This window comes from Physeter macrocephalus, chromosome 5 (genome assembly GCF_002837175.3).
Source record: "Physeter macrocephalus isolate SW-GA chromosome 5, ASM283717v5, whole genome shotgun sequence".
NCBI classification, from domain to species: domain Eukaryota; kingdom Metazoa; phylum Chordata; class Mammalia; order Artiodactyla; family Physeteridae; genus Physeter; species Physeter macrocephalus.
The window spans coordinates 88,510,983-88,533,971 of NC_041218.1; the positions used below are offsets into that span (position 1 = coordinate 88,510,983).

General features: G+C 40.3%; 1 protein-coding gene across 1 annotated transcript in view; it reads left to right on the plus strand.

Annotated features, from left to right (window-relative positions):
- The first annotated feature begins 261 nt into the window (after positions 1–261).
- Positions 262–22,989, plus strand: part of GSAP (gamma-secretase activating protein) — an 86,558-nt gene continuing 63,830 nt past the window's right edge. The window contains exons 1-6 of the mRNA XM_055085059.1: positions 262–432; positions 10,966–11,033; positions 12,019–12,075; positions 14,048–14,117; positions 14,426–14,479; positions 21,618–21,706. Of these exons, the coding sequence (XP_054941034.1) occupies positions 324–432; positions 10,966–11,033; positions 12,019–12,075; positions 14,048–14,117; positions 14,426–14,479; positions 21,618–21,706 (447 nt within the window). The 5' untranslated portion in view covers positions 262–323. The remainder of the gene's footprint in view (positions 433–10,965; positions 11,034–12,018; positions 12,076–14,047; positions 14,118–14,425; positions 14,480–21,617; positions 21,707–22,989) is intronic.

Here is a 22,989-nt window from a genome sequence, read left to right on the forward strand (position 1 = left end):
CCCTCCCTCCCTGTCTGTCCTCCGCCGCGAGGGTGCAAGCCGAGGGTTCGCGGCCGGGCTGGGTCTGCTCCCCGCGGCCTCGTCGCTCCCCCTCCCCCCATCCCCCTGCCGGCCCAGCGTGCGCAACTTGAGGCTCACGTGCGCGGCGCGGGCCGGGCCGGGAGGAGGCGGTGCTGGGGCTTCTCCCGCTCGGCCGCGGCGGAACCGAAAGCGGCGGGCGGGGGAGAGGAAGGAGGGCCGGGCGCGGGGCGAGGTGGCGCGCGGAGGGCCGGGAATGCCCGCGGCGCAGGGCGCCAGAGCTGCCCGGTGGCCGCGTCCGGGCAATGGCCCTCCGTCTGGTCTCCGACTTCGATCTCGGGAAGGACGTGCTCCCGTGGCTGCGGGCACAGCGGGCGGCGTTAGTGGCCGCTGGGGCCGGAGGCGGCGGCCCAGGTGCTGTAGGCGTGCGTCGGGGAGGGGTGGGGGGTGGATGGGGGGGCAGGGGCAGCGGAGGCGGGAGAGTCGGAGTCCTTCATACCTAGGTGGTTCCCGGGCTGGGCCGGGCTGGTTGGTGGGCACCGGCCAGACGCGTAGCCTGTGCCCCCTGCCAGCCAGTGAAGGTTGGTGCTGAAGGGGTGACCTTCCCCTCTTTGGAGTCTGGGCTTTGCCTCCCTCACCCGGGGTCCCTGGCTGAAGGACGGAGGGACAGCCCCCCGGGCAAAGTGGGGAAGGTCTCGGTGGCGGAGTTGCACTGCTTGTTGTTTTTTTTTTTTAACATCTTTATTGGAGTATAATTGCCTTTTACAATGGTGTGTTAGTTTCTGCTTTATAACAAAGTGAACCAGGTCTACGTGTACATATATACCGATATCCCCTCGCACCCTCCCTATCCCACCCCTCTAGGTGGTCACTGCTGCTTCTAGCGAGTCCTCCAGCTTCTGGCTTAAGGGTTGCGCACAGTAAGTCACCTTCAGTAGAAAGGTTGGGACACTAGTGGTACCCTCGGCATCATCTCATCAGAGCAGGGCGTGGAGGAGCAGCTGCCCAGACTCCGCAACTCCTCCGGCACAGGGCTGCATGGGGTGGGGGAGGGTCGTTCTCTACGCTTTATTCATATCTCACCTGCCTAAAAAGATTCATCACCCGGGTAGGGGTTCCACCAAGACTGGAGGCTCCTGGAAGTTCGCGCGTTATGAGAAAGAAAAGATGAATCATGGCCGCCAGGAAAACCACCGTATAAATACTTAACAGCTGCACAGTTTGTCCCCACGTTTGTGAGACGTGTTTCTGGGTGAACAGTGTCCGTGGTTTAGGGGACAGGCCACTTGGGATGTGAAGTGCGAGAGGGTAGGGGTCTGCTTTCAGGCTGTGAGCAATGAACTGAGAGCCCACTGTTTTCCTAAGCATCAAGCCTGTCACCACCAACCCAGAGACCACCTGTGCTGGCTAGCAAGAGGCGTGAGACCAAGTGATCCTCGGGTGTCCTGCCCATCTTCCTCAGGGTGAATTGGAATACATTCTGGGCAGTTGAGGCTTTGGTTTTCATCTGTCTCAAAAATCCTTTGTTTTGATTTTGATAAGGGAGTGGAAAGTGACTTTGGAGCCTTCCCAGCATTGATCAATCAAAACTTTAAAGAAGGGGAACTCTGTGATTTCCCAGGTTGTTTTTCAAGAAGAAACGTTTGCTGTAAATAATGTTGCATCTTCAGGGCTTAGGTTCAGGTTCAAAGAAACAATACCCTGGATCCCAGTTGTGCACCGGAGCTAGCCACTTCAGTGTGTTTACCTCTTTCTTTTCCCCCTCTGGTTTTCCTTAAACACTTAGACTTGCTGGAGCGCATTTTTTGGAGAGGTCCATCAAGTTACCCATATCTACAGCTCCTTTCCCCTTATCGCTGGAAGTTTTCTGTCCTATAGCTTTAGCAGAATATTTGTAGGGTTCCTTTTCTTGGCATGTTGGTTGTTGGTGCCGAACAGGGAGTCATGTTTGTCTAGCTCAAGGCTCCAGTTTGACTACTGAGTTTGACAAACGACTAGTGTCATTATTAGTAAAGCTTCACTTTTGGGGGAAATTTTTAAAAAGTCTCCTGAATGCCTAAAGAGCTTTTGAAGGTTTATGCTTTCCACCACAAAGTGGTCCTTCCTCTGGACCTCCACCTTATATAGCTATGTGGCAGGTGTCTGAAAATGAGAAGTTAGATGAAGTGTGAAATGCCACAGTCTTATGTTTCAGTAATGTGTTTTGTGATTGAAAAGCTGTGTGTGAGCCAGTTAGATTTTGGCTTCCTTGTGTCTTTCACTCATCTGTGAAGACATATAAACTTGTGTGTTGACATTTCAGCAAACAGCAGATACCCCTGGGTCCTCAGAAACTAAACTTACTAGAAATACCAGATTTTTCTGATATTGGTACTCTTTTGCTCCTGCAGAGCACCTTGGCAAGATATTAGCCCTATTATACTAAAAGAAATTGTTATTTCTGAAAATCACCAGTGGGTGGTAGCTCAAAAAAACCACAAGTTAATTATTCTGCTGCTGTAATTTGTAGCACTGGCAGGGGAATGTGGGATTCTATTTTATTTCTAGCACAGCTATTACTCCACACATTTGTGCAAATTATTTTCCTTTCAAAGTCTCGGCTTTTCAAATGTAAATTATGAATAATTATACTATTGTAAAGTCTCCTCTCTGCACACTTGCTCTCTAAATTTGAAGCCTTAATATTTTTACATTAACAAATACAATTGAAGATTTCTTAGTGGTGGTAAGTAGTACTCCTGATGTATGACATATTTCTGGCAAAATAGCCACAGAGCTGGGCTAAGTCAGCCAGGACAGAAATTCAGTGCATATATGATAGCATTTTAGTCAAAAAGGGGTTAAGAAGTAAGGAGACCAGATTTGGTTACTGCATGTGTTTCTTGTTCTAGGTTGAACTTTGGGAAAATTATTTCTCCTGAAATAAAGGAAGAAAATATTCTTTAAAAAAATTAAAACAGTTATACAAAATATTTTTAACACATCTAAGCTATAAATAATAATAATAATAAAAAGCAGGGCTTCCCTCGTGGCGCAGTGGTTGGGAGTGCGCCTGCCGATGCAGGGGACACAGGTTCATGCCCCGGTCCGGTAAGATCCCACATGCCGCGGAGCGGCTAGGCCCGTGAGCCATGGCCGCTGAGCCTGCGCGTCTGCAGCCTGTGCTCTGCAACGGGAGAGGCCACAACAGTGAGAGGCCCACGTACCGCAAAAAAAAAAAAAAAAAAAAAAAAAAAAAGCAGAACTGTGTACCCACCTTAAAAATAGAGCAATATCAAGACTTTTGTAGGCTCTTTGTCTCCCTATTTGATCCTGTTTCTCTCTGTATCCCTCATCTGTAAGTTGTTACCTACAACCATTTAAACTTTTATATTTTAACATTTCTTTGATCCTATTTGTAGCTTTAACCCATATGGATATCTCCCTAAGCAAAATATCATTTCCTTTTGCTTGTTTGTGAACTTTAAGTAAATGAAAGAACACTATATGTATTCTTTTCATTTTTTTTCTTCTCAGTAGTGTAAGATTTATCCATGTTGACTGCTGTAGGTCGTTAATTTTCACTGCTGTACAGTATTCCATTTGTGTGACTATGCAACACTATGGTGGACATGGAGATGCAGTGCTTAGATCTTCCTATCAAGAAAGGGCTTGTCCCAGGTGCTGTAAATATGGGCAGCAGATAGCCCTCAGCTGTCAGCCCCTTCAGGGATGGCCTCGGCAGAGGGTTGCATCACCCAACTTTATGCCCCTTTAGTTTAGGTATGGCCTCTTTTAATGAGAGGGTGAGGTGGGGTATAAAGGCCTGGGCTTTTTGACTCACATGGGACAACTCTCACAATTCATTTCAGTTCTAGAGCTTCCCCGATGGAGGACCCCAATGTCACCTGAGGCCACTGGGCCTTCATTGTAACGACTTCTTCCGCCGCCTGGTCCTGCTTCCTTCTCCTTCCTGCTACAGGTGTTAATCCCACTTTAGTAAGCACTCCCTAGTAAATACCCTGCATACTAAGCTGTCTCAGGATGTTTCCTAGGGATCCCAACTTACTTATCTTTTTCCAACAGTGACATTTGGGAGGTTTCTGGGGTTTCCTGTTACAGTATATGCTTTTACTAACTTGGTGCACACGTTACATGTTTCTCTAGGATGGATGTCTGACAGTAGAGTTGCTGAGTCCCAGGCTATGTACGTCTTCACTTTTCCTGGGTAGTGCCAAATTGTTTTCTAAAGTACTTGTACTTATTAACTACCCCATTTGTGGTATAGAAATGTTTTTGGTACTCTGTATCTTCACAAGCTCTTGATTTTTCCAGATTTTAAATTTCTTGTCAAACTGGTGGGTCTAAACATTACTTCACTGTGATTTGAGGTTGAACATCTCTATATACTTACTGGCTATTTGAGTTCCCCTTCTATGGGATGTTGGTTCATCCTTTTGTCCATTTGTCTATTGTGGTTTTTTTTAATATTGATTTTAACGCATTCTTCATTGTGGATTCTAGTCCTTTGTTCATCATATATGTTGCAGATATCTTCCCTCAGTCTCTTGGTTTTTTCAGTTAGTGATTACCTTTGATAAACAAGAGTTCTTGATTATAATGTAGTCTAATTTATGAGTCTTTTCCTTTATGGTTTGTGCTTTATGGATATTTTAAAGAAATTTAGAAGCCGTGAAGACATTTTTATATTAACTTCTAAAAGCTTTAAAACTTTTTTCTTTGAATTTTGTTATCTTTTTAATCCATCTGGAATTTATTTTTGTAATATGATGTAGGAATCAAATAGGGGCACACCAGAACCTTCAAAAGTTGTCCTGATATTTGCTATTTTTAAGCTGGGTGGTGGTTACATGATTTTGTTTTGTTATTATTTATAGCTTACAGGTGTTAAAATATTCTGTTGTAAATTGCATTGTTTTTCTGTGTTAATAGCTAGTAGTTCTAGTGTCACTAACCAAATAGCCCTACCTTTTCTCACTGACAGCAAAACCACTTCCTTCACACATCAAGTTTCCATATGTGTGTGAGTCTCCTTTTCTGGGCTTTTAATTTTGTTCCATTGGCCAATGTTAGGTGAAGACATCTTAGTAACTATCTTTCTGTTAAGTCTTGATAACTGGTAGAGTAAGTCTTCTCACATCAGTTGTCTTCAGGATCATCTTGGCTATTCTGTGCTCCTTGTTCTTACATATATATTTTGGAATCAGCCAGTTAGATTTCACCAAAAAGTCTTGGATTTTTGATTTGAGTTGCATTGAATCTATAGATAAGCTTGGGGAGAATTGGCATCTTTACAATATTAAATCTTCCCAACTATGAACAAAGTATAGCTTGTTGTTTATTTAGAACCCCTTTATGATTCTTAACAAGTCTTAGAATTTTCTCCATGAAGGTTTTTGCCAGATTTATTCCTGGGTTGTTATTATTTTTTGTTGCTCTCATAAATAGCGCATTTAAAAACGTTATAGGTTCTAACTATTACTGGTATGTAGCAATATAATAGATCTTATATATTAATTTTTCTATCTAATTCTTAATCCCCTCTTGGGATGTATCATATCTTCAGGAAACTAAGAAAAAGTCTCCGGTATGTAAATTTTCTAAGGTTTAAATGTCATGTATATTTAAGACCAGAAATAATGTAGGTTTTCTTGCCTATATCTCCTTGCCTGCTTCAATTAGTATTAGATTTATGAATTTATTAGAATTTATTAATGTTCCAGATTGATTAATCTTTCAAATATTGTAGTTATTCATTTTTTCCAGGGAAGTGATATATTTTACCAGTTAACTGACTCAAGAGTAATGCTTTTATTGTTGCCTCCTAGATACCCCCAGACAGATTTGGGGGCCAGAGGATTGGCTTAGTCACATTGTTTTTGTTTATTGTTTCTCTCTTCTCTTGCCACTGTCCTTCCTTTTCACTTTTCCTTCCCCTACCTTCCTAGTCTCCTTTTCTAATTCTCTTCTCTCTTTATTGCTTAACTAATCACCCCATCCTTGATTTTTCTCATTTTATTCAGAATATGAAATATAAATCATATAATAATGATAACTTCATACGTTTAGAAATTATAATATCTGGTCCTGTTGAGCAGGAGGATTTATGTGAATTATTTACAGAATAGAAATGTCATAGGATAATTATATCTTAGCACTCCTTGATCTCTGTTTTAGGAACTAGTTCAAATTTTTGTATAAGGCTGTGAGACTCCCCCCACCCCCGTAGTCACTGGAAAGAAAAGGAATACTTTTATTTGATTTTTGTCTCATAGCAGTTGGAAACCCAATTTACATATTTGACAGACATCTTCTTTTAAAGTGAAATCACTCGTGTTTGGCAGAGAATACATTGAAGTGGACGAGACTTATCTGGCAAACCAGCTTTTTTGTTTTACAAATTTACCCTAAAGTTTATTTGAAAAGATAAAAGGATGAGAATAACCATGAAAGAAGAGTGATCACAGGGGACTTGACCACCAAATATTAAAAAGCATTATAAAGCTGTAATCAGAGCAACGTGGCATTGACTTAATAATATGTAGACAGGTCAATGGAACAGGAATAAGTAGTTCAGAAATATACATAGGGGTTTACTACATTATAAGTGTGGCATTTCAGAAAAAACAGGTAATTCAATAAATGGCATTTGAACAACTGGGTAACCATTTGTAAGCAAAGTATAATGACAAATGTTATCTCATACTGTATATGTATGAGTATAAATACATAAATAAATTTTAGTTGGATCAAATATATAATTAAAAAAATAAAAACACAAATTGTAGGAAAAAAATACGAAACATTAATCTCAGGGTAGTAAAGACAATTCTGTGCATGACATCAAAGATAGAAACTATAAATGAAAATATTTATAGGGTTTTTTGAATTTTATTTTATTTTAATACAGCAGGTTCTTATTAGTTATCCATTTTATACACATTAGTGTATATACGTCAATCCCAATCTCCCAGTTCATCCCACCACCAGCTCCCCACCCCCACTGCTGCTTTCCCCCCTTGGTGTCCATACGTTTGTTCTCTACATCTGTGTCTCTATTTCTGCCTTGTGAACTGATTCATCTGTACCATTTTTCTAGATTCTACATATATGCGTTAATATATATTTGTTTTTTTCTTTCTGACTTACTTCACTCTCTATGACAGCCTCTAGGTCCGTCCATATCTCTACAAATGACCCAATTTTGTTCCGTTTTATGGCTGAGTAATAGTCCATTGTATATATTTACCACATCTTCTTTATCCATTCATCTGTCGATGGGCATTTAGCTTGCTTCCTTGACCTGGCTATTGTAAATAGTGCTTCAGTGGACACTGGGGTGGCAAACCAGCTTTAATTTTACATGAGCTGTGACTCACCAACACCTTTAATATCTAGGTACTCTCCGTTTTTTTTAGTAGGTTTACTTATGCAAGTATTTATCAGAATGCTACATTTTTCCTTCATGAACTCTGATTTCACTGAGCTGTAAAATTAAACCACGTTTCCTCATTTGAAATTGCTAAACTTCCTCCTCTGGACTTTCCAGTGTTGAACTAGTGGGAGAAGAGTCAGAATGAATAAGCAAAGAGGTTATTGAATAAGTCTTTTAAAAGGGTGTGTCTAGGGCTTCCCTGGTGGCGCAGTGGTTGAGAGTCCTCCTGCCGATGCAGGGGACACAGGATGGTGCCCCGGTCCGGGAAGATCCCACATGCCGCGGAGCTGCTGGGCCCGTGAGCCATGGCCGCTGAGCCTGCGCGTCCGGAGCCTGTGCTCCGCAACGGGAGAGGCCACAGCAGTGGGAGGCCCGCGTACCGCAAAAAAAAAAAAATAAATAAAAATAAAAATAAAAGGGTGTGTCTAAAACATGAGCAACTAATCCGGGGAGGAAGGGCTGATGGGTTTATAGTGTGTGGTGAGACACTGGTCTCTGGCTTACCAGCATTGCTAAATTTATCAAATGCAAATATCCTTCAGATGGGAACCATGTACTTAACTGCAGGATTATTTAAGATTGCAATTCTTACTCCCTAACAGACCCATGAAGGCATTATTTTTATTAGCTCTTTCTACTCTGGTTACATTATAAGCAGGTCCTAGTTATGCTATCTAATGAATATTGTTTAATGTATATTATTTATAAATATGTAGTTCAGCGGTTCTCAGCCCTGGCTGCACATTAGAATAACAAGGGAAACTTAAAAATACACACACCAGGGAGTAGGCCCCTCACCAGCTCAAAAAAATTAGGATATTTGGGGCAGGGCTTGGGCATCCATGTTCTTTTAAAATGTCCCCTGATGATTCTAACACAACCAGCATTGAGAACCATTGATTTAATGGAATAAGCATATATCATGTGTTGTAATCTGCACTTGTTGGAGAATTTTTTTCTCTTAATATTTTAGTGAGTTGCAAATAGATGTGCTTTTGCAAGGAAATTGGATTTTCTTAGCAAGATTCTTGTAAAGAAGTTTCTTATCTTAGTTGAAACCTTTTAAGTGTACTTTTGAGAAGGTCTCTTCCAGCATCCTTATAATCTTGAAAGAAAAAAAAATACTTCTCAAAATATTGACACATTTCATTCCAGGAGTTTTGAGTCATGTGCAGGATGAAAAGAAACTCACTGAAATTCTCTTTAGATGTCTGCAAAATCTACCTTAAAGGATTTTTCAGTAATTATCTGTTTTCCCATTGTGAGTATGATACAGGAAACTTAGTTCATTCTGTTTACCTTTTCCTAGGCTTGAAATTAGTCTGTGCCACTTTTTCAATATATGATATTGGCCAAATATCTTAACTTCATTGAAACTCAGTTGTTTTACCCATACAGTGGGCCTGTAGTACCTTATACAGTATGATTGAGATAGCAATGAGAACTCTGTAAATTATGAAGTGCTGTTCAGCAGTAAGCTAATTGAATCATACTATTATCCGAAGAGACCAAGTGATTATTCTTATTTTTTTAAAATTGAGAATGATGTGTCTGATACCTCAATAGACATTGAAAAGTGTATATACCCATATATAAGCAACACTTGCCCCTCTCTTTGCCCTGCCCCCTGAAGAGCCAGGCAGCTTCTTCTTGTGAGGAGTTGGCAAGAGAGATCTCAGGATGATTCCTAAGTTCTCAGTGAACCATCTCTAAATGTTTTCCACTCCCAGCTCCAGTGCAGGGGTTGAGCTCACCAATTATCCTTATTTTGTGTGTTGATTTTTCCTTTTTAATCAGGATTACAAACTGAAATTTGCTCTGATTTATGGGATATTTTGCATATGTTTTGTCTGAATATTGGAATTTGTCATAATCAACATAATATTTTAACATCTAATAACACTATTCTTGTGTGGGGAATATGAGTCAAGCTTAAGCAATTTAATTTTGAGGAAATTGGGGAAATATACTTTTCTTCCCAATTAATGATGATAATTATCAATGCTGTTTCTAACCAGTGTTTAAATCCTTTAACTGTAGAAATCGGAGGAATATCCTAAAATTTTAGAAGAAAAATGATGGTCAGTTAACTTACAAGTTAAATGTTTTGTGTAAAAAATCTTTATATCCTTTGTCAAATATGACCTTCATACAGAAAAGTACACAAATCACAAGTGCACAACTCAGTTAATTTTCACAAAGTGAGGCACACCCATGGAACTAGCACTCAGAGCCGGAAGGAGAAAATTAATAGAACCCCAAAGGTCCCCTTCATACTCCTTTCCAGCAATCACTCATCTAGCGCAATAGATTCTTTTTGCCAGTTTTTGAAACGTGTGTAAATTAAATCATACGGTTTGTACCTTTTTGGGGAGGGGTGAGTATGTGGGCTTCAGGTACTCATTTATGATGTATGTTTTAGCAAGTTAATTCATTTTTATTGTTGTATAATATTCCATTGTTTAAATATACCACAATTTATTCAGTCTTTGCTTGATGGATATTTTGGGTTTCCAGTTTTGACTATTATGAACCATAGTGCTATATTTATTTATTTATTTGTTTATTTTTGGCTGCTTTGGGTCTTCGTGGCCATGCGCAGGCTTCCTCTAGTTGCAGCGAGCGGGGGCTACTCTTCTTTGCGGTGTGTGGGCTTCTCACTGCGGTGGCTTCTCTTGTTGCGGAGCACATGCTCTAGGCATGCGGGTTTCAGTAGTTGTGGCACACGGGCTCAGTAGTTTTGGCTCACGGGCTCTAGAACGCAGGCTCAGTAGTTGTGGCGCATGGGCTTAGTTGCTCCGTGGCATGTGGGATCTTCCTGGACCAGGGCTTGAACCCATGTCCCCTGCATTGGCAGGCGGATTCTTAACCACTGCGCCACCAGGGAAGTCTCTGAACCATAGTGCTGTAGATGTCATATGTGTTATTTGCCACAATATGTGTATACTTCTTATGAGATATATGTACAAGGGCAATTTTTGAGCCATATATATTCAGCTTCAGTAGATTCTGCCGGTTTTTTCCAATGTGTACAGTTCCATTAGCAAGGCTCCCTTGAGGTACTTCCTAATCACTGCTCCTTTCCTCTTCCTTAAAGGTCATTACTAGTCTGATCTCTGATAAAATAGATTAGCTTTGCTTGTTTTTAAACTCTATGTAGGGCTTCCCTGGTGGCGCAGTGGTTGCGCGTCCGCCTGCCGATGCAGGGGAACCGGGTTCGCGCCCCGGTCTGGGAGGATCCCACATGCCGCGGAGCGGCTGGGCCCGTGAGCCATGGCCGCTGAGCCTGTGCGTCCGGGGCCTGTGCTCCGCAACGGGAGAGGCCACAGCAGAGGAAGGCCCGCATACCACAAAAAAAAAAAAATAATAAATAAAAAAAATAAACTCTATGTAATGGTATGATCAGTATTCTTTTGTATTGGCTTTTCACTAATATTGTATTTGTTAGATATGTTTTTAAACATCTTCTGCTAAGTATTAACTTTCTATTATTATTGTTTCCGGTGTTTTAGAAAACAATTTTGAGAGCTTACGTCTACTAAATGTTGAAAGAAATGGAAATATTATTTATACCTATAAGGTATGCCTATATTCTTTTTTTAAATTGTGGTAAAATATACAAAACATAAAATTTACCATTTTAACCATTTCTTTTTTTTACAGAGTTTTATGCAGTATCTTATTGAGAGGTAGTGAATAAGACCTGTTGGCATTTAATCTTTAACATATGACTTTTTTAATTTTGTGAGATTGAATAGGGTAATTGAAATTCAGTCTTATGAAATGTTTTCTCTTTTTTAAATAAAAAACTACACAGTGTCTGACACAGCGCTCAAATGTTTTGAATAGTTGAACAGTTTCATTTTCTAGAGGAAAATGCCAAGTAAAAGATGTTTAAACCTAATTAATGTTAAATTTTTATCTTTGAGAAAATATTAAATATTATTACTGTATGTCATCTTTTCAAACTTATATATGCTCAGACTTCTGAGGTATTATTATTTGACAGTGTGTTTTCAATATTAATTGTTCTAAGGAAAGAAAGTTTAACTTTACAGATAACTTGACCGTAGTAGTGGAACGTGGAAGAATAATAACAGTGGTCAGTTTGCTTTGCACAGTTGTATTACTGTACTTTTTTTTCTTTTTGCTTAAAAAAAGTTATTTTAAGTTGTATCTCTGAGGATGCTGCGTTAAAGGAGTTGTACGATTCAAAAAGTTTTACTTATAAGAATATCAGGGACTTGTTCTAGCCACTTTCAGTGACGGTCATATATATTCTCTTACAGAAATAAATGGAAGTACAAAAGATTTGCTCCTTCACCATGCTCAGTCCTAGTAGACAGGGTCCCCCAGACTCACTGAGCTGTACCTTCTTATTCCCCTTCACTCTTTGATCCATATGACCAGCAGAAACAGGTTCAGTCCCTCTCTGACATGCACAGCAGGCTACCTCTAGAGTGCTTGTTGCTAATACTGGTTGAATTATTGCAGGTTTCTTTTAAAACTAGTAACTTCCTAAACAATGACATTGAATAAACATCTAGTTAATTTTTTCTTTTCAGGATGATAAGGGAAATATCTTCTTTGGATTGTATGATTACCAAACCAAACAAAATGAGGTAAAAATCACCATAGATTATAGTTACTTATTGGTTACTTTACTGCTTTTAAAGTTTGGTTACTTTACTGCTTTTAAAGTTTTCCTTCTTTCTAGATACAACTTCTTATTTCATTTTATTTTCTAAAAATTTAGTTTATATTTCTTTGCCTTCCTTCTCTTCTCCCTTTACCATTATCTTAAAGAAAGAAAAAAAAAGTGTAAGGAGTCCTGGAACAAAACGTCACCTGGTCTCTTAGTCCTTTGAGATTTAAGCCAAGTTGGCTCAAACCAATTATCCAATGTTCTGTAGGAATGTAGGAAGTCCAGCGCCCTCCCCAGGATTTGCGAGCTCCCAGCAGCTTAGTGTCTCCTACTGCCCTCTGGCTCTGAGTTCTCCTTCTTAACCTTCACTGTTCTTGCTTCTCATTACTTCTCCAAGATCCACGTTTAGAACCAGCCTCCTTTTCTTAATCTTTCCTCAAACCACTCACATAAGACATTGGTTAACGTGACAGGCTTGTCTAATTCTTGGGGCAAATGGGAGGGAGTCACTTTGTGCCTACATAAAAACAATTTACCAATATTGAGGGACTAAGAAGTCTATAAATGTACACTGGCACAGAAGGCACTCCAAAACACATTATTACATGAAAAAAGCAAGTTGCCAGAATAATGCATTCCATTTATGTTTAAAAAACTTGCAAGAAAAATATATATGTGCATAAATATATATTAAAAACTTATTTTGAATGATCTGGAAGGCTACAGAGCAAATTACAACCATGTTTCCTTTCCCGAGGAAATTGGAATTGGGTGAATGTAATGGAGAACGTAGACTTTTTATTCGGTAGAGTTTGCATGTTTTAAACGCTGAGACTCTCCTTGTGTGTTATTTATTAATTAAAAGGATAAAACACTAAAAACTTAAGTGTATACATTCATGACTCTTCTTACTTATAAATAAGAATCCCTCAGTTAGAGCAAGAGTCAAAGGAAACCAAAATTTCTCACATGAATTCAGAGCCTTCTTATTAACTCAAAGTTCCCTTTTCCTGACTTTTCAACATTTTCTATCAACTTCTGGCCACTGGATTCTAGTATGTTCTCAGTGGTTCTTTAGTCTGCAGGTACTAATTACCTTTGTAATAGTTCTGCAGTCACTGTTTCTCTTTGCCTGCTCTCTCCTGAAGTCTAAGGCTCTATCTTTCCTTATCCTCTAAGTGTATTTTAAGAGAGTTTACTTAATATAACTGTGATTGGCTCCAGTTCCTCAATCTGCACCTCACATCCTCCTTTTGCATGACCATTTTAATTTTCTTTACTATTCCAGGAAATGGAATCTTGCAACAATCAAACAGCAAGAAAATAAAAATAAAGATTAAATAGAAAAGAAGACTGCTGTGCCAATGTTCTAAATATGGGAGTCCTTTAGGGGATGCACTTGTGACAGTCTGTTAGACATAGTTAATGATGTCATAGTCTTGTAATTTGATTAGTGTTACTTGCCTCAATAATCATAATAGCTAACACCTGAGTACTTACTATGTGTGGCAGACATTGTAGTAAGTACTTTCACATGGATTATCTAACTCCCCACTTCTAAGTATCTCCTGAGATAGGTAGTATTATGATTCCTGTTTTACTGATGGGAGGATAGAGAGGTTGAATAACTCATCTAACGTCACACAGCTAGCAAGTGGCAGAGTTAGGATTTGAACCTGGGTCTAGCTTGGCTCCAAGTTCTGTGCTCTTAACCGCTATACTATATTGTCTCATGGTTAAGTTTCAGTGCCAAAGTTGGCCTACAATAGCAAACTTTTTTCTTAAAAAATAATCTGAAACTTCGCAGTATGGATAACTGGTTCATTGGTGGTTCTTTAATAAAATGCTTTGCCACAATGATACTTGCTAGAGAGCTGAATGGGAATTGCATTCATGAAATTGTTGTTTAACATGAAACTCCAAATTAAAAAATACTTCTGTTTTAATAGCATCTCTATACATTTGAGAAAGACCTGCAAGTTGTCAGTTGCTCGGTCAACAGGGAGAGAACTTTGCTGGGTAAGTTGAACTCTTTCACTGCTACAAGTCAAGAACTAGACTACATTTTTTTAGTTTCAAAGTATTGAATTTTTGCAATATTTGATCATTCTCTAACAATGATTTTCTGGGAGAAGATGTACTTGGGAGATTAGATTTGAAATAAAGAATCTGTAGAGTCTGTCTACAAAAAAGAATACTTTGTATTTCACCTTAATCATCCACTGACAGCTTTGAGCCCTCACTTATTTTGGGTATAAAATGGTAAACTTTAACAAGACGCTGTATGGATCATCTGCTAATGGATTATTTTTTTCTTTTTCCATTAGCCGCAAGTTTAGTTCAAGCTGCTAAAGAAGGAAGAAGGAATGAGCTTCAACCAGGTAATGAAGTTACAGTTTTTAGTACTTGTTGAGAGATGAAGATTTATTGAACTAGTAAGTCAAATTGCAAACATTTTTACAAATAGCTTTATCTCAGAATAAAAAGGCAAAGGTCATGTCAAACATGAAAAAGAGGTTTCTTTACATTTTTTCCAAGTAAACAAGAAAGTACAGAAAATAATAGTGAATAACAGAAATATTAGAAAGACAGTTAGCATCTGTAGACTGAACATGGAGAACACACTAGAAACCCTACAGGCAGAAGCTGGTACAAAAGGTTGGGAAGACGTTAGTATTGCTTGGAGAATGCCATTTTATCCTGATATCTGGTGAACTTCTAGCCAACACATATTGCATTATGAATAGTCCACCAATTCTAAATAAAAATCAGTTCTACTCATTTGCCAAGGCCCACTTCATAGTTGATTACTTATATGATTCCCTCCCTCATTTCCTTTTAACATTTTTTATCATCCATCTGTCCAGAACTCAACAAATATGGAGTGCCTGCAGTGGGTCAGGCCCAATGCACAGCTCTGGGGATACAATGGATGCAAGAGAGGAGTGGCGATTGCCCACACGGCGAGCTATAGGGTCTAGGGGTAGGCGGGGTGCCCCATGAGGCATGTGTCCCATCTCCAAAGTTGGGCAGTAAGCCTAGTGGGACCAGCTTTTCAATTTTTCAAGAGAAGTATGGACTTTTATGTAAAATTTTAATTTTTAAATGTTGGCCCAGATATATATTTTTTTAATAAATAAATTTATTTATTTATTTATTTTTGGCTGTGTTAGGTCTTTGTTGCTACGCACGGGCTTTCTGTAGTTGCAGCGAGCTGGGGCTACTCTTCGTTGCGGTGCGTGGGCTTCTCACTGAGGTGGCTTCTCTTGTTGCGGAGCATGGGCTCTAGGCTTGTGGGCTCCAGAGTGCTGGCTCAGTAGTTGTGGTGCACGGGCTTAGTTGCTCCACGGCATGTGGGATCTTCCCGGACTAGGGCTCGAACGTGTGTCCCTTGCATTGGCAGGTGGATTGTTAACCACTGCGCCACCAGGGAAGTACCAGCCCAGATATTTTTTAAAAAATTCTCTTCAGGCAATGATAACCACCTGTGGCTGGATCCAGCCTGTGGTCTACCATATTTCAACCTCTGGTCAGGTAGATACATGTCAGTCTCTTTCTATTCCTATCCTGCAGTGCTTTCCATCTCTTCTGTTTGTTTGGCACTTAAGCTCCTTCTTTTGTTAGCAGAGTTCCCACTCGGATGTATTTTCTTGCAGTTACGTGTGATGGAAAAACCCTGTATAAATACTTTCCAGTGAGGCTTATGAGGCAGTCCTGGGCTCCCACAGAGCCAGCTTAGAGTGTCAAGGGAACCAGAACTGAGTCTGGATGGGACCTTCTCAGGGACTTCAGCAGAACAGTTTACGAGAGATGTTGGCGGGCTGAAGGCTTTCCCTGCAATCTCATCATTGTTTACTCATCCTAACCTTCCCTCCTGCCTTGTTATACTGAGAACCTCAGCAGTCCTCTTCCCTCTTCTGTGTCATGTCCTCCTCTGATTTTTCTTTTTTCTTTTTTGGCTGTGTTGGGTCTTTGTTGTTGCATGCGGGCTTTCTCTAGTTGCGGCGAGCAGGGGCTACTCTTCGTTGCGGTGCGCGGGCTTCTCACTGCGGTGGCTTGTCTTTGTTGCGGAGCACAGGCTGTAGGCGCACAGGCTTCAGTAGTTGTGGCTCTCGGGCTCTAAAGCGCAGGCTCAGTAGTTGTGGCTCACAGGCTTAGTTGCTCCGTGGCATGTGGGATCTTCCCAGACCAGGGCTCGGACCCGTGTCCCCTGCATTGGCAGGCAGATTCTTAGGCACTGTGTCACCAGGGAAGCCCCTCGTGTCCTCCTCTTAGCATCCTCTGCTCCTGTTAGAATTAGGTGCAATGCTTAATTCGGAGATGATGGAAATGGACTAGCTGAAGCAAGATAGGTTCTAAAACATTGGTGTTCTGACTCCTAAAACAAGGGAATGGATGTGAGCCTGATCTCCTGGGCTAATAGTTGCTTGTGTTCATCCCAGTTATGAGGCTAGGCATCTGTACAGAACCTTGGATTAGGTCCCTGTGTCAGTTCTTTTTGAAACCTTATTCCTTTGAGGAATTCCTTAGAAATTCCTTACTATGTTGGTAAACCCAGTAGAAACTATAATCTTTACATGATATTTACCGTCTATGCCTAATCGTCATGCAGAAGAGTGGCGATTATGTATATCCTAAAATGTACTTTCAGGCCAACTTTATTGTAAGTTTGATTTGATTACAACATTAAATCCTATTCAGGTAATGTTACTAAGCCTTGAAAATTTGATGTACCTCTCGTGAAATTATCTGATCACATCTTTTAAAATAATAGAATGAATAGTGTTAATTTTTGTATTGGAAATCCCATACTTTGTCTTAGCTCACCTTTTATACCAGCCACTACAGTGAGAACCAGCTCTGCCCAAATGTAATTTGACAGGCAGTGCCTCACCTCCGCTGCTCTACCTACTTCTCGCTTTTTGCCCAGAGCCCTTGGGAAAATCTGCTTACCACCTGCATGTGTACCACCTGGAAGTATGTTTGGAAAGGATTTCCAATAGGATACGCCATGACCAATGGGGGGACAAGGAGCTGAAGGATAAATACTCCCCCTTTCCAGCCCTAAAGTGGATGATTCTGAGGTGCACTCCATGCAAGGTGGTCAGTCAATTGACAGTGCCCATACACTGCATACTCTTCTTTCCTATTTCACTCTCCCCACTCCCTCGTGCCAGCACCTCGTGGCTAAAGTGATCCTGTCCCCTGAGATGACTTCTTGTTTAAGTTTGGGTTTCCCCCATAAGTAGAGTCTGAGGCAAGTATTTGAGCCCACTTAGTTTATTTGAGGGATGATCCTAGGAAACACTATTAAAGGAGAGTTTAAACAGAGATCTGAAAGGAGGGAGCAAGCGCGCGCCACGGGGAAGCACATTTCTGGCAGAACAAACAGCCAGCCCAAAGGCCCTGAGGCCAGAGTACTTGGTAGACTCACTGTTCAAGGACAGTGAGGTCAATGAGGCTGGAGTGGCATGAACAGCGGCAGAGTGGTGGGAAGTGAGGCCAGCGGGAAATGAGGGTAAGGTGCAGACAGATCATGGAGATGCTTACGAGGCCTTTTGTTCAGTTACAATTTCAGAAATTATGTGACCGGAAAGACCTATAGGATCTATTATAATGATTTGTCCTTTGAACAGATATTTTGCAAATATTTTGCCTTTTGCAAGAAAAGGCATCTGTCCATGAATAACCTGATAAGCCATTTGATTATAAAATGTAGTTTGCCTCAAGGTATTAACACTCTGTTGCTTATAATGAGATTTTTCCATTGCAAATGAGGCAAACTGTAACATCTCTCATATGAGCAAGATAGGGTTCCTTGGTCTACATACTTTACAGTAAGGTTTTTGTCAACAGTGCTTCTCTTATTGGCTGAGGCCATGGCAGACTCAATGTTTTATTTAGAAAACGGCCTTCCATAGGGCCCATGCTTAGGTGCCCCTTTCACTCTCCCTGGTGGAGTTATGTTTGCCCCAAGGTACAGCAGGTGCTTTGATTCCAGAGTTCTAATAACCAGAGCTTCTTCACAACCAGACTCTACTGGACTCTTCCAACCTTGTCACCGTTTCACAACATGTACCTTCACCTGCATCAGACCAGGTTCTTTCTTTTGCTCACTCTTCATCTTCCCAATGCCATGCCTATTCCTGTGCTTTAAAAAAAAATTTTTTTTAATTCACTTTAAACAAAACAAAACAGAAATGTTCATCTATTTCTCCCCACCCCTCCTCTACCCCCACCTCCTGCCACCACCAATCCGTTCTCTGTCTCTGTAAGCTTGGTTTTGGTTTGGTTTGGTTTTTTTGATTCCACATGTAAGAGAGATCATACGGTATTTGTCTTTTATTAAAGTATAGTTGATTTACAATGTTGTGTTTCTGGTGTACAGCAAAGTGATTCAGTTATACATATATATATATTTTTTCAGATTCTTTTCCTTTATACAAGGTTATTACAAGGTATTGAATATAGTTCCCTGTGCTGTACACTAAGACCTTGTTGTTTATCTATTTTATATGTGGTAGCATGTATCTGTTAATCCCAAATTCCTAATTTATCCCTCCCCAGCTTTTTCCCCTCTGGTAACTGTAAGTTTGTTTTCTGTCTGTGAGTCTGTTTCTTTTCTGTAAATAAGTTCACTTGTATCATTTTTTTAGATTTCACATATAAGTGGTATCATATATTTGTCTTTCTCTGTCTGACTTACTTCACTTAATACGATAATCTCTAGGTCCAACCATGTTGCTGCAAATGGCATGATTTCATTCTTCGTTTGACTTACTTCACTTAGCATAATACCCTTGAGGTCCATCCATGTTGTCCCTTTTGATTCTGCTGGTCTCCTTCCTGTGCCTGGACGTCTTGCCCTTCAATGATGCCCGCCCAGTGTCCATTGATAACTTGAGACAACTTTAAGTACTGCATGGAATCAGCGGATTTTATGGACGAAAATGATTGTAGAAATGATCTGATTCTGTGGTTTTTCACTTTATTTTGTAAATAACAAAGCACTGGGAATTCCCTGACGGTCCAGTGGTTAGGACTTGGTGCTTTCACTGCTAGGGCCTGGGTTCAATCCCTGGGCAGGGAACTGAGATCCCGCAAGCCACACATGGTGCGGCCAAAAACAACAACAACAAAAGCCTCCAAAGCACTGAGGCCTAGGAAAGCTTCATGATGTGCTGAAAAGTATATATTAGGTTAGTGGCAGATTTTAAACTAGAACCGATGTCTCTAGAATCCTAATCCAGAGTGCCTGCTGTTACACTATGGAATCACGTGGTATGTTATTGAGAGACATTTCTGTTTGCACAATTACTCTTATCGTTAAACTACTTATATTAGTTAAGTATCTGGGCTGCCCTAAAGAAGCAAAATATTAGTGTAGGAAGATGGTTTCTGACCTTGATAATCCTCCCATTTTAAAGGCAAGTGAATTTAGCTGATAGCTGGTTATCTCATCTGGGAACAGATTCACTGACAAAAAGGCTGAGTAGAAAGTGATTCCTTATTTTTCCAATGAGAAGATTCCCTTGCCTGCCCCCTAGAAACCTTTTTCCCCCAAAAGGAATAGATAAGCTTTTAGGGCAAGAGATGAAACAGTCAAATATCAGCTTCTACTATTTACTATGTTAAACTAGTTATATACACTTAAAACAACATAATAAGGAAAATTACTTTTTTTCTCATTCTCACAGAACATTTTTATTCTATTTTTTTCCACAAGTATCTTTGACACCAATCTCTCTCTTATTCTTAGAGCCATTTTTTGAGTCACCAAGCAGATTCCCAAAGTACCTCACCTTTACCTTGTCCCAGTTATTAGAAGTATAGCCCCTTTGAATTGTGAATGATCCTGTCACTGGATTTTTATTCTAAGCTACAAGTACCCGTCAACCAAGCAATATTTGTTTTTCATTTGTTCTGTCCTTCTGTATTTGTGATCCCACATAATAACTCACTCACTGCTTTGCTTTTTTAGTAATCTCTAAAAAGGTGTGTTTACAGAGATATCCAGTCCTCAAAATTGTGAGGCAATATCCCAGAAATTGTTTTATATTCTTTACATTTTTTTTTCTTAACATAAAGCAGTGCTGTTAGGTTACTTTCTTAAATAGTGAAAATAGTGAAAACTGGTACTGATTCAATTCCAGGCTGCTGCACCATCCCCAAATTGTAAATTATTATTCAAAATAAAGTCACCAAGTCAGAAAGAGAAAAACAAATATCGCATATTAACGCATATATGTGGAATGTAGAAAAATGGTACAGATGAACCGGTTTGCAAGGCAGAAATAGACACGCAGATGTAGAGAACAAACGTATGGACACCAAGCGGGGGTGGGGGGGTGGGATGAACTGGGGGAGTGGCATTGACATATATACACTAATATGTATAAGATAGATAACTAATGAGAACCTGCTGTATAAAAATAAATAAATAAAATAAAATTCAAATAAAAAATAAATGACAATGTGTTGGCTCTCACCAGACTTAAAAATAAAGTTTTATGCATATGAAAAAAAATTTAAGTCACCGAGAAAGCACCTGAGAATATTAGTCATTATAAGGACCCAAATATAAGGCAACTTCTTTTCTGAGGGGAACGTTTGGCCTAAATTTGAATATCCCCATTCTAGCCTGTGTCCGACACTTCCTCCTAATTGCTATCTTTTGAGACATTTGCTCAGATGTGGCACTGAGGAAATAAGTGAGTCTTTATCCATGCAGCTCTGCAACCCTTCCTGAGGGAGGCCAAGCCCCTGTCCTAATTGCTGTCAACCGTAACACATTCATGCATCAGAAATATCTTTATATTTTCCTACACAAACAATATTTGCCTCTGTGCTGCAGAATTGCAGTGACACTGAACTGAGTTGTGTTTGTTTAGACTTAGAAGCTGAGAGGGCCAGTGAAGTGATGGTAAAATGGCTGAGGAATGGGTAGGAACTTGTTCCTCGTTCCGTGTACGTTGACTTCTCTTTTATGATATATATATTTTTTTAATTAATTAATTTAATTTTTATTTTTAGCTGCGTTGGGTCTTCGTTGCTGCGCGTGAGCTTTCTCTAGTTGCGGTGAACAGTGCGGTGGCTTCTCTTGTTGCGGAGCGCGGGCTCTAGGCACGCGGGCTCAGTAGTTGTGGCTCACGGGCTCAGTAGTTGTGGCTTGCGGGCTCAAGAGTGCGGGCTCAAGTGTGCAGGCTCAGTAGTTGTGGCTCACGGGCTTAATTGCTCCGTGGCATGTGGGATCTTCCCAGACCAGGGCTCGAACCCATGTCCCCTGCATTGGCAGGCGGATTCTTAACCACTGCGCCACCAGGGAAGTCCAATGATGTTTTCTTTATCTACTTCGGGTTTTAAGAAGTCTCAAAGTCAATTTTAAGACAAATACTTTTGTTTGTGGAGTAGCTAATACAATAAGTAATACATTTTACATTTCCAAAGTTCAGACCTATGTGGAGGAGATAATTTGTGATATTCTGGACTTTGCTACTAAAAGCATCCTTTACATTATAGGTTCAAGGTGCTTAACTTTGTTGGTCGAGATCCACCCCATTAACAATGTGAAGGTTCTAAAAGCAGTGGATAGCTATATTTGGGTACAGGTAAGTGAGCATATCTTTATCATTTATCTCATTAATCAAAAAGCATGAAACCTAGAGGCAGTGGTGTTACAAAGTGCTTTCACACACGTTATCACATTTTCCTCAAAGCAATCCAGTGAATGAGTATGGCTGGAATTAACAGCTCTTCCTTTGCAAACATGCAAACATGAAAATCAAAACTCAAACCTAGCTCTCTGTCTCTATTATATCATGGTTTGTCTAATAGTACTATAATGTTTTTACATGATAAAATATAGAATATCAAAACACATTTAAAGGAAGTTTAAAAATGGTTTATCTAATGTGTTCATAGAGTTGACAGATTAAATACCTATGATTAAATGATATAATTAGTCCCTGAATTTATCAACTCTATGAATCGATGCAGAAGCACTGTGTGTATAACACAAGTAGACTAGATATAGTCAATTCTCATTACTTGCACATAGAATTTGCAAATTCTACTACCCACTAAAATTTATTTGTTACTCCAAAATCAATACTCATGGTGCTTTCGCAGTCATTTGCAGACATGCGCAAAGCAGTGAAAGAATTTTCAACTGATGCACATGTTCCCAGATGAGGTAGAACACTGCCTTCTTGATTCAGTTCTCAGACTGCAAACAAAGGTTGTTTTCACAGTCAACTTAGTGCCATGTTTTTCACACTCTTTGGCTTTTCTCGGTGATTTCACTGTTTAAAATGTCCCCCAAGTGTATTGCTGAAGTGCGGTCTCATGCTCCGAAGTGCAAGAAGGCTGCAATGTTCTTTTCAGAGAACACGTGTGTTAATTAGATAAACTTCATTTAGGCATTAGCTTATAGTACTGTTGACTGAGTTCAATGCTAGCGAATCAACAGCATATATGACATAAAGTGTCTTTTAAACAGGAACACACATTAGACAAAGTTTTGTTTTAATTTGTTGACAAAAGTGTTGTAAATAGAGGCTCACAGGATCCTGTCCCTGTATTTCCCTTGGGAGCGATGGTTCAGTTTTCAGTGTTTTTGGTGACTTTATGGAACATAACTACCGCCGAGAACAAGAATCGACTATCCATATTCACGCAGGGTTGATGCACAATTGCCTTGTGTAGCCTCTCCCTCCCCCCACCCACTCCCAGCCTCTGGCTGTGGGTCTCCCTCTTGCAATGTGTGTTGGGAGAGGGGATTGTCTCTCCTGTGCCCAGTCGTCCACTGTCAGCCAGTCCTTACAGCTGTGCCTTTCGCCACCACTGCTGGCTTCTCTGTGGGCCGCTGCTCCCTGCCAGACAGGGCCTGGCG